Raw genomic sequence first — 11601 nt, forward strand, 5'->3', positions numbered from 1 at the left:
ACAAAGTCATGGCCGTCAGAGAATTTCAAACTCAAGACTACGAAGCCTTGTTGAAGCGACAGCCCTTTTGCTCTGAACAGTACCACGAGCGAGAGATCACAAGATTTTTCTGCCCTTCTTGTGAACCTGTGTCTGTCATGCTTGTATAGTCACAGACCACCGAAACCACGAAGTAATTTTACTTGACAAAGCGGCTGACAACTCGAAAGGCAATATCATGGCAGAAGCTGCAGCGACTGGACAAAACGAGACAGCCTTGAAGGATGTGATTCGAAAATTTGATGAAACCATTTCCAAGCTGGAAACCAATGTCGCAATCGCTAAACGTGGAATCTCGCAAGTAGCCGAGACAATGATCGCAAAGATTCGAGAGCGCGAGCGAGAGGCGATTGCTTCCGTGGACAAAACACACGCGACGAGACTCGAGAAAATTTATTCGGCTAAGGAGAAAGCGGAATCACTGCTCAAACAAATGATCCAAGCGGTTGAGTTTACGCAAAATCTGGTACAGAGAAGCTCAAGCTCACATATCATGCAAAACAAGGAAACTCTCAAACACAGATTTCAAGAACTTCGTGACATTGAGATGCCAAAACACCACGAGACCTCATTCATCAAATTTACCGCGGCTTCTGTGGAGGGCTTGAGACTGGGCGATATCGCAACCGAGTCAATGCACTGTGGAAGGACTGGATCAAATTCTTCAGGCTGGTGTAGCAGCAGAATTAATACTATGCCCCAGAGCACCTGAGCGAGAGATAAGCAACCAGCCTGATCTTAAAAATCAAATTGAAGTTCTCATTGAACCTACCAAAGACGTCACAAATGTGATTGTTAGCGAGAAAGGAAACGGTAAATTCCAGATGAATTTTACACCAAAAGTGCCGGGCGCCTATAACATTAAAGTGAAGATCAACGACGATAAACTTCCGAACTGCCCTTTTACTACGCAAGTCAAAGAACGCGAACTTGTTGTAGTCAGTGATTTAAACTTAAAGTTATTCAAACGAGATGAGCTTCACGCGCCAGCTAGAATTGCTGTAAATACGGCAGGGAAGATTGCTCTAACAGATTACAAAGGACACTCTGTTTACATATTTGATAAAGAAGGCAACTGTTTAAGAAAAATTGGCAGCCAAGGACGAAATGCCAGACAATTTGACCGCCCATGCGGCGTTACATATTTAAATGATAACGAGATTCTGGTTGCAGATGAAGGGAATCATAGAATACAACAAGTAAATGTCCAGACAGGAACTGTTACGAAAAGCTTTGGAAAATATGGTGAAGGAAAGGGAGAGTTTTCCCAGCCGCTTGATGTTTGCCTGGATGATCAACACCGCATTGTTGTGACCGAGCTCGACAATCCTAGGATACAGGTCATGACACAAGAGGGTGAGACTATTACAATGTTTGGAGACAGCGGCCCAGAGAAACTCAATTATCCAAGAAGTTGCATTCCTTACAAAAACATGTTTCTTGTAGCTGATGGAGGCAATAACTGTATTAAAGTTTTCAATCAGTCAGGAACTTTCTTGTATAAGTTTGGAAAACAAGGAAATCAAGGTGGACAATTTAAATTGCCGCATGGTATGTTTCTAGAGAGCTCCAATAATCTTCTTGTATGTGATATTAACAATCACCGAGTTCAGCAGTTTTCTTTAGACGGTCGCTTCACTGGCAAAACTATCACTGATTTACCACGTCCTATTGGAATAGCAACAGCGCCAGATGAACGTATTCTCGTGGTTAGCGCAGCTAAGAAAGTCTAGATATTGAAGTAGATGATTTACTCATCAGTATGAGTAGCTTAAACGCCTTCATAAACGAAAGAAGTGGTTTCTGTGGGATAAATAGCACGACTTGTTGACGCATGTCGCTGTATTTTTCACTTAAAAGTCTTAATTTTCTTTCGCATCTATAGTTTGTCAAAGATTTCTCAGCAAGCATCAAGTTTTCACTCATCCGGTCTGGTGAAAAACTTTTTCATTCCTAATCTCATCTTTCGATCGCTTTCAACAGCAACAACAACAACAACAACAAGAAAAGAAACAAACAAATCATAAATTAACTTTCTCTTGTTTTAAGGTGTGTGATTTAAATGGGTATTTCTCCATTTTATGCGTTTCCAGAAAAATGCTAATATCGTTATTGCAATGAAAGAGAAGGACGGATTGATGTGCTCTCTCTGAGCAAGAGGAAGTTTAACAATTGTTTCAATTCATTACAGATGACGGAGTTTTTAGTATTATCGATGATTTTTCGGCTAAACAGCTTCCCTCTGTAAGAAAAAAATAATCTCTTCCATGCGTTTTGTTAGTTGGGGTGCCACAGCGCGGAAAACCGCGGATCCTTTTTTCGCTCTCTGTTTTTCGTGCCGTGTCCCAACTAACTGAATGCCTGGAAGAGGCTTTTTTGAAAAAAAAAACAAACAAAAAAAAAAAAGCAAGGAATCAAACAAATAAGAAAAAGTACAGTTTGGTCCTTAGGCTCTATTTGTCAGGTGTAAATATTCTTATAGGGGACAAACGTAGCTTTTTAATTTGAAGGGATGGGAGGGGGAGAAATGGGCTTCAAACTGTCGAAGCTGCTTTTTCCTCGGTTATCAGCAACATATTAAGCAAGTTGCTGTCGAATGCCGGTAATGCTGCTAGTTTTTCATATCTTTTTAAATCTTATACGGAGGATTGAACTGTTATCATTTAGTCATTACTAGCGTTTAAGTTTAGATTTCATTGTAATTTGTGATTTATTATTGTAGAGCTTTTGCTTAGTTTTGTTTTAACTTTTTCCTTTATAAAACAATGGATTTTTATTATTATTATTATTATTATTATTATTACTATTATTATGCTTTTGACAATTTACTGGTGACTGCCAGTAAAGCTTGAAGAGTTGAATCGGATTCAATATAATACAGATACTTGAACTTAAGTCAGGTCCATTGGATATCACTAGAAAGAATTTTTTCATTATTTTAATCTCATTGTAAATTTTTAAATGACTTGATTTTGTTGTAGTTTCCGTTTCATACATTTACTCCTTTTTACCCGCTCTAATTTTCTTGATTGATTTACCGTTTGAATGGTTGATTAAAATTGTGATTTTTGTTATTTTATTGTCTGGTGTTGTTATATTTGATGTGCAATTTTGTAAGATGATTTGAGCCTTTTCCTGCATCACGAGAGATGATAGAGTTCTTGTTGTATCTTGTTACGCCGTAGCATTCCATGTAAAAGTAAGCAAATGTTTTTATTGGAGATTATCGTAAAGGTGAAGGTAAACTTTATTAGCCAGGATGGCCCATTCAGTAACAAGGCTGATCTCCAGAGGAACCCTGGACTAAAAATATAATAACTAAAAATACAAGACATCGTTATGATTTAAAAATACAAGATAAAATTTAAAAAATGTAAGATAAAGAAAAATGTAAAAGGTTTCTTACTATCGTAGAAGTGCTCGATGCAAATACATGCAGAGCGGAATACCATAATTAAAGATAGAGACCGTACGGACAGTTACTCGAGTTTCACGCACGAAGCGATCATCAGACTGTGCTGTTAGAGGTGGGTGGATATAAATTTAAAAACACAAGTAATAATTAAAAGTATAGAGTATAAACAAGCATGCAATAATTTATAAAAATCTAGTGTCTATAAAATTTAAAAATTGTAGGGGTCAACTAGAACTTTGAAAGAAGAAAGTGACTCGGCGTTTTGAATGATCTGGGGTAAGAGGTTCAAAAACGCTGAGCCCGAATATCTAAAAGTTCGTTTTGCAAGGCTAAGTTTGGGTTTGGGCAGGTGCAAATCTGTTCTTCTGCGAGTATTCGAGTATTGTAGCTATGCATGCACATTATGATTTCTTGTGAAATAGTCACTCAAATATTTAGGTACTAGATTATATAGACATTTATATACTAAAGTACATTTATGTCTTTTCTACGAACCTCTTCCCCTTTTGAGTGTTTCACTGATGTCTGTAAACCTATTTTACATTTATCACTCGTTCTTATTTAACTAGAATATCTATTTTTGCATGGAAACACAAATGAAGCAACAGTCTTATTTTTTAAATTTTTTTTTCGTATTTTATTTAAAACTACTTCAATATTCTTTCTTTTTCTTTTGCCCGAGAATGTGAAATGCAAAATGTGCATTTGTTCAGGTTTAGGCAATTTAAAATGCCGTTCCAGATGCACTTTAATTAAAGTATAAACATAATAAGTACAACATTTCTTAACAGGTATATCATGTTATTAAATTATTGGAGGGCGCGTGGCCGAGTGGTTAGGGCGCCGGACTTGAAATCCCGAGGTCGCGGGTTAATTTTCAAGTCCCGCGCTGACCACTATTCGCACAAGTCCCTTATTAAGCGGGTATAGATAAGAGCTCTGCATCTCATTTCGGCCCAGCTCGCGTTCTGAAAAATCCTTCGTTTCGGAACTTCACGTGTTGTATCCTATGCCGGATGATCAAGTTCTTGTCCATGTTGCTTGCACAGTTCCTGATTCCTTCAACTGAACTAAACGCGTACAGGCCGAGTTTATGGAAACCAAATCCGGCACCCTTACTGGTACAACATAACTTTTTGTTGTGGTTTGTTGCTTTTAGTCGTTTACGAACTTGTTTTTGCGCAAGTATTGTCACTTATTCAGGGACAGTAATGTTCTTGTATGCGTGTTTTGCCATACAAACATCTGGTTTGTGCAGTGCTATTCCCTCAGGTCCCTTTTGTTCGCACGCTTTGTTATATTCAGTATAATATTCTTGTATGCGTGCTTTCCCTCACAAACATCGAGTACTTGGTGCAGTGCTATTCCCTCGGCTCCCTTTAGTTGCACTCTTTATTATGTTTTGTGCTCTACAGTGATGTTTTTTTTTTTCGAGGTTGCTTTGCCTCGTAAATGCCGGTCTTGTGCAATACTATTCCTTTGGCTCGGTGTAATTGTTACACACTTTGTTCGTGGTTTGTATTACATGTATTCAGTAATATGTTCGCCCTGTTTTGCCGTTAGTTTGAACACCTACGTTCTTGTAACTTGTGCAATTACCTTGGGCACGTGCTGCTGCATCGTTTCCCCTCTTCCCATGCTAGCCTGAAAGGCTGTCTAATGCCCTAGTCGGATTCCTGACGCTTTGGCTGCCATCCCTTGGGTGGGTTTAAATTCTTCTGCACCTTTTTGTTTCTCCTTTATCGTTTGCCTTGATCCCTAGTATTTTCAGTATCCTTTTTTACCACTCGAGGGCTAGCAGCTTTTGGATATTTTATTAACACCCTCCTCCCTTACAATTGCGTAGCTCTTTGCCTTAAGTTTTGGGTGGCTAGGATTTGCAGGTTAAAGTTTTGGGTTTCGCTTCTGAGTATTGGCTATTGTTTCGGGTCTTTACTAAACGTTCAACTTCTGGGCGCGGAGCATTTCTCCATCTCTTATTCACCGAGCGTGAAAGGGACTGTCACGAATAGTATGCTATTCGAACGCTACCGCCATGCACCCTTAAAAAGAGGAAAACAAATATATATTTTTTCCAGTTTTACCCAATTCTCCAAAGCGATTTCCCAAAGAGGTGCACCACGGATCTCCATCTTTCACAACTCGGCGTCGGTCTCCATTCATGTAGTCGTCGTGCTCAGACGAAACTCTACTGTGTTGTCCCGGATGAAAAATGTCGCTCCTCAGCAAATGTTTCATGCAGTCTGCAAACAGAATAAACAAGCTGTTATTATTATTTACTGTGCTTTAATAGAAAACACGCAGTTTCTTCATGCTTTCAGTTGGTTTGTTTGCTCAGTTGAAAGAGAATTGCACCGGTTTTGGTTAGGGCTGAATTTTTTCAGGAGTTATTTTCGCAACTATCTAAGTCGAGTACAAAACTGCCATGATCTCTTAATATGGCTTAACTGAAAAGTTTGAAATTATCGAATATTTTTCCGACTTACAGGGCGTATCCTTCTTGTATATCGCAGTCCAATATCTTGCATCGACAATGGGTAGAAAGGAAGTGAACAATAAAAGAGAAAAGACGATTACTGATCGCATGTTGACAAAAATAAACAAAGGTGTTTTGACGTAATCAAAGAAAGAAATGCATGTCGCAACAAATAGAAAACTTTGCACCAGAGCGCGTGCTCTGAGATAACGGGTGGAAGGTCTGAAAAAAGGAAAACGTGTTGGGAACGCACACCTCGCGCTATTTTTATAAATGTTTCTATATTCCATGATTATGATTTTTTTTTTTCGATTTCTCTGTATGTATAAAACAAGGATAAAATTCTTTTTTTTTTTCCGAAGGGAGAGAAGCAAAGGAAATTGACGCCAACTAAGGGAAAACTTTAGGGTGCATGAAGAACCTTCTCGGCTCTGGAGGTAAAGAGTTAAAACCTTGTTTTCACTTTTATTTTAGTCTAGCTAACCAGCAATTGGAAACGTTTGCAGAATACGACGCATTTTTGGTTCATCAAAACACAAAAAGAAACACCCTGAAGCCATTTGTCGTATTATTCTTTCAATTTCATTACAAATTCTTCTCGTGTGTTGAGCTGAAACAATGTCTGTGTAGGAGGTTCGTCTTGAAACAAAGAAGATATTGAGTGTTGCCTGTGGGGTTGAACTTTTAATTAATCAAAAAAGCGTCTTTTCAAAGACAAATTATGGAAATGACTTGGCTTTTAGCGAGATGCGACTCTTTGCTATAAGCGAGCTTGTTCGGGCGAGCTTATTGTACCTCCCTCCCTGTTGTACAAAAGAGATGCTCGTTAGCATGCAGGAACTGACTTACAGTATACAGGAAATTCAATTAAGTTTGCAAAAACTTAGCTTGGTCCACTGAAAACCAACTAAAACTGTGTAAATGGTCAGGATTTTCTAAATCGTTAACTAGTAGCACGGAAACTTGCTGCTCAAATACTCAGCCGAAATTTCTAGCGCGTTCTCATGTCCTCAGCCACGCGTGTCGGGGACACTACCAAATTACCTATGCGGGTAAGTGTTTCCCAATGGGCAGGGGTTGAGATTTCAGAACTTTTGACGGGGTATCCATATTCGAAACTTTCCTAGAAAGGGGTATAAACTTCCGAAAGCAAAAACGTTTCAAATTATCATCAGCGATTTTAAGTTATTCGCAGAAACTTTGCTTAACAAAATACGTTGGTTAGGTTACTCATATTACGGACAAGGAAATAATTTTTCACAAATGCTTATTGAAATTGATCAAATTTCTAAAGTAACAATTGGCCTATTTTTACAACCAATAATAATAATAATAATAATAATAATAATAATAATCAATAATCAATCTTTATTTGTACTCACTCTTTCTAAAGAAAATTACAATGTTCAATGAAAATATTAAAAGTAAAAATTATAGTACTAGCTGCTTGGAATAACCATAGGAGCTCGCGGAGCCAGGCAGCCAGTTAACACCAGCATTAAATAGAAATAAAATACAGGTCAGCAAGAAAACTGAAGCACAAATGCGCGCACAAGAAGGAAAAAAAGAAGAGAAAAAACGCTATTTCTATGCTATGAAGGGAGTCTAAAATAGTTAAAGTTACATATGAATTCCAAACATTAATATAAGAAGAGAACACAATAGGCAACTAATGCCATACAACGTGATGTTTTCGTAAGGCAGTTTTTTCTAATATGGACCAAATTTGGAGACCTGGAATGGACAACCCCACCCCCTCAGACTTATATTTGTACCCCACTCCGGGAGTGTGAAATCCATATTTTACATGCATCGTAAAATTCCTGATAGACATAAGATCAAAACAACTCTACAAGAAAAGCGTTTTACGTGACAAAGCACGAATCCGTATTAAATTTTTTGTAATTAACTCGGCTTCAGGTTAGAAAGGTCAGATGTATATAGACGAAATCAAATCTGTTTTTCTCGGAATCACAAACGATAGCTCTAATTACAGGGTGTGTGTTTCACAAGCAACTTTAGAAAACGTTTACCATGGAGTCCCTCTTGAAAAACCTCAAGAAACATCTTGAATGCTCGATTTGTCTCGATACCTACAACCAACCCAAAACTATTTCATGTCTTCACACATTTTGCTGTCAGTGTTTGGAGAATCATGCAAGAGCCAGCCACAAACAAGGAAAGTTCCGTTGTCCACAGTGTCAAGCGCAAATCGATCTGCCCGATGGAAATCGTTTCGACACTTTGCCGACCAGTTTTTTCCACAACAGTTTGTTGAGTCTCCTTGCTGTCCGACAGAGTGGCGATGGAAGTAACATAACTTGTGGCAACTGTAAGAAAAAAAGCTCTGATGTTCATTATTGCTTTGATTGCGCAAGATTTATGTGCCCCGACTGTTTAAACGCGCATGAAGTTATGCGGGCTGCATTCGAAGGACACAAAGTCATGGCCGTGAAAGAATTTCAAACTCAAGACTACGAAGCCTTGTTGAAGCGACAGCCCTTTTGCTCTGAACAGTACCACGAGCGAGAGATCACAAGATTTTTCTGCCTTCCTTGTCAATCCTGTGTCTGTCATGCTTGCATAGTCACAGACCACCGAAACCATGAAGTAATTTTACTCGACAAAGCGGCTGACAACTCGAAAGGCAATATCATGGCAGAAGCTGCAGCGACTAGACAAAACGAGACAGCCTTGAAGGATGTGATTCGAAAATTTGATGAAACCATTTCCAAGCTGGAAACCAATGTCGCAATCGCTAAACGTGGAATCACGCAATCAGCCGAGGCAATGATCACAAAGATTCGAGAGCGCGAGCGAGAGGCGATATCTTCCGTGGACACAACACACGCGTGGAGACTCGAGAAAATTAACTCCGCCAAGGAGAAAGCGGAATCGCTGCTCAAACAAATGATCCAAGCGGTTGAGTTTGCACAAAATCTGGTTCAGAGAAGTTCAAGCTCAGTTATCATGCAAAGCAAAGAAACTCTCAAACACAGACTTCAAGAGCTTCGTGACATTGAGATGCCAAAACACCACGAGACCTCATTCATCAAATTTACCGCGGCTTCTGTGGAGGGTTTGAGACTGGGCGATATCGCAACCGAGGGAATTGATGTGAGTCAATGCACTCTGGAAGGACTGGATCAAATTCTTCACGCTGGTGTAGCAGCAGAATTGATATTATGCGCCAGAACACCTGAGGGAGAGATAAGTAACCTGCCTGATCTTAAAAATCAAATTGAAGTTCTCATTGAACCTACTGAAGACGTCACAAATGTGATTGTTAGCGAGAAAGGAAACGGTAAATTCCAGATGAATTTTACACCAAAAGTGCCGGGCGCCTATAACATTGAAGTGAAGATCAACGACGATAAACTTCCGAACTGTCCTTTTATTACGCAAGTAAAAGAACGTGAACTTGTTGTAGTCGGAGAGTTGAACTTGAAGATATTTCAAGGAGATGAGCTTCACGATCCACGTGGAATTGCTGTAAATACGGCAGGGAACATTGCCGTAGGAGATTGGCGTGGAAACTGTGTTTATATATTCGATAAAGAAGGCAACTGTTTAAGAAAAATTGGCAGCCAAGGACCAAATGCCGTACGATTTGACCAGCCACACGGCGTAACATATTTAAATGATAACGAGATTCTGGTCGCAGATCAAGGGAATCATAGAATACAACAAGTAGATGTCCAGACAGGAACTGTTGTAAAAACCTTTGGAAAACGTGGTAAAGCAAAGGGAGAGTTTTCGTTGCCGGTTGATGTTTGCCTGGATGAACAACACCGTATTGTTGTAACCGAGTTCGGCAATCATAGGATACAGGTCATGACACAAGAGGGTGAGACTATTACCATGTTTGGAGACAGCGGCCCAGAGAAACTCAAATGTCCAACAAGCTGCATTCCTTACAAAAACATGTTTCTTGTAGCTGATAGAGGCAATAGCTGTATTAAGGTTTTCGATCAGTCAGGAACTTTCTTGTACAAGATTGGAAAAGAGGGAAATCAAGACGGACAATTTAACTGGGCGCATGATATGCTTGTAGACAGCTCCAATAATCTTCTTGTATGTGATTGTTTGAATAACCGAGTTCAGCAGTTTTCTTTAGACGGTCGCTTCACAGGCAAAACTATCACCGATTTACCAAGTCCTATTGGAATAGCAACAGCGCCAGATGGACGTATTCTCGTGACTAGCGCCATAACTAACAAAGTATACATATTGAAGTGGATGAGTTACTCACCAATTTGAGTCGCTTGAACGCCAACATATTGAAAGAAACGTTTTCTGTGTCATATGTAAATGACTGATGCATCTCGCTCTATTTTCTCTCAATTTTCTTTGGTATCATTTCTCATGTTTTTTTTTCAGCACAGCATCAGCTTTTCATTTATCCACTGAGTCTTGCTCGTGTGGAAATTTCTTCATTCCTGATGTTGTCTCTCGCGGTTAAAAAGAAAACAACAACAACAAAAACAACAAAAACAAAAACAAAAACAAAGATTTAAATTGGTATTTCTCCTTCTTTTATGCATTTCCACAAAAATACTAATATTGCTTTTACAGTGAAACCAAACAGACAAAGCATTGTATGACGACAGATTCATCCCAGTTCTTTGTCTCTGAGCAAGAGGAAGTATAATTGTTGTATATAATTCATTACGGATGCCGCAGTTTTTAGTATTATCGATGATTCTTCGGTAAAATGCTTCCTTTTTGTAAAAAATAACCTCCCTGTTCCAGGCGTTCAGTCAGTTTGGCGCACGGCAGCACTTAAAATGGCGGGTCGTTTCTTCGGTAGCTGTTTTTTCGCTTGGCCCCAGCTGACCAGAAAAGCAAACCAACAACAAAAACAAAAAAAGTACAATTTGTTCCTAAGGTTTCATTTGTCATATGTAAACACTGTTATAAGGAACAAACTCAGCTTTGGGTGAGGGGGGAGGGGCCTTCAAACTGTCGAAGCTGCCCTTTCTTTCGGTTAAATATCAGCAACGTATTAAACGAATCACTACCAGCAATGCTGCTAGTGTTTTTTAATTTCAGTCATTTCGTCATTGTTATTTTTAGTTTATCACTATTTAGATTTGACTGTAATTTTTGATTTATTATTGTAGGTCTTTTGCTGAGTTCCGTCTCGGTTTTTCTTGTTATAAAGCATTGACTTTTTTTTTATTATCAAAACGCTTTTAACAATTTACTGGTGAACGCTAGTAATGCTTGAAGTTGTTAAATATTGATTGAATATTATACGGATATTTGAACTTAAGTCAGGTCCTTTGTATATCGCTAGAAATAATTTCTCAGTATTTTGATCTCATTGTAAATGTTAAATGATTTTTGTATTTTTCTTTTCATACATTTGCTCCTTTTTACCCGCTGTAATTTTCTTGATTGATTGACCGTTCGATGGATTGATTAATTAAAATTGTGACCTATGTTGTCATAATTTCTCGTGTTTTTATATTTGATGTGCAGTTTTTAAGGTGATTTGAACCTTTTCTTGTAAAAAGAGACTATGATCTAGATGATAGAGTCTTGTTGTATCTTGTTACACCGTAGTATTCCATGTGAAATAAGTGAATCTTTTTATTTGAGGTTATCGTAGTTTCCATGAACCTATTCCCCTTTTGAGTGTTTTCGGAAATGAAAATGAATGATGCTT

General features: G+C 38.6%; 1 protein-coding gene and 1 pseudogene across 1 annotated transcript; both read left to right on the forward strand.

Annotated features, from left to right (window-relative positions):
* The first annotated feature begins 205 nt into the window (after positions 1–205).
* LOC145470132 (E3 ubiquitin-protein ligase TRIM71-like) lies at positions 206–1784 on the forward strand (annotated as a pseudogene).
* A 5897-nt stretch (positions 1785–7681) lies between these two features.
* Positions 7682–11388, forward strand: LOC145470131 (E3 ubiquitin-protein ligase TRIM45-like). Its single transcript, XM_081453962.1, has one exon. The coding sequence runs from the start codon at positions 7965–7967 to the stop codon at positions 10188–10190; it is 2226 nt and encodes a 741-aa protein (XP_081310088.1). The 5' UTR covers positions 7682–7964; the 3' UTR covers positions 10191–11388.
* Positions 11389–11601: the final 213 nt, after the last annotated feature.

This window comes from Orbicella franksi, chromosome 15, assembly GCF_964199315.1.
Source record: "Orbicella franksi chromosome 15, jaOrbFran1.1, whole genome shotgun sequence".
Lineage (NCBI taxonomy): Eukaryota > Metazoa > Cnidaria > Anthozoa > Scleractinia > Merulinidae > Orbicella > Orbicella franksi.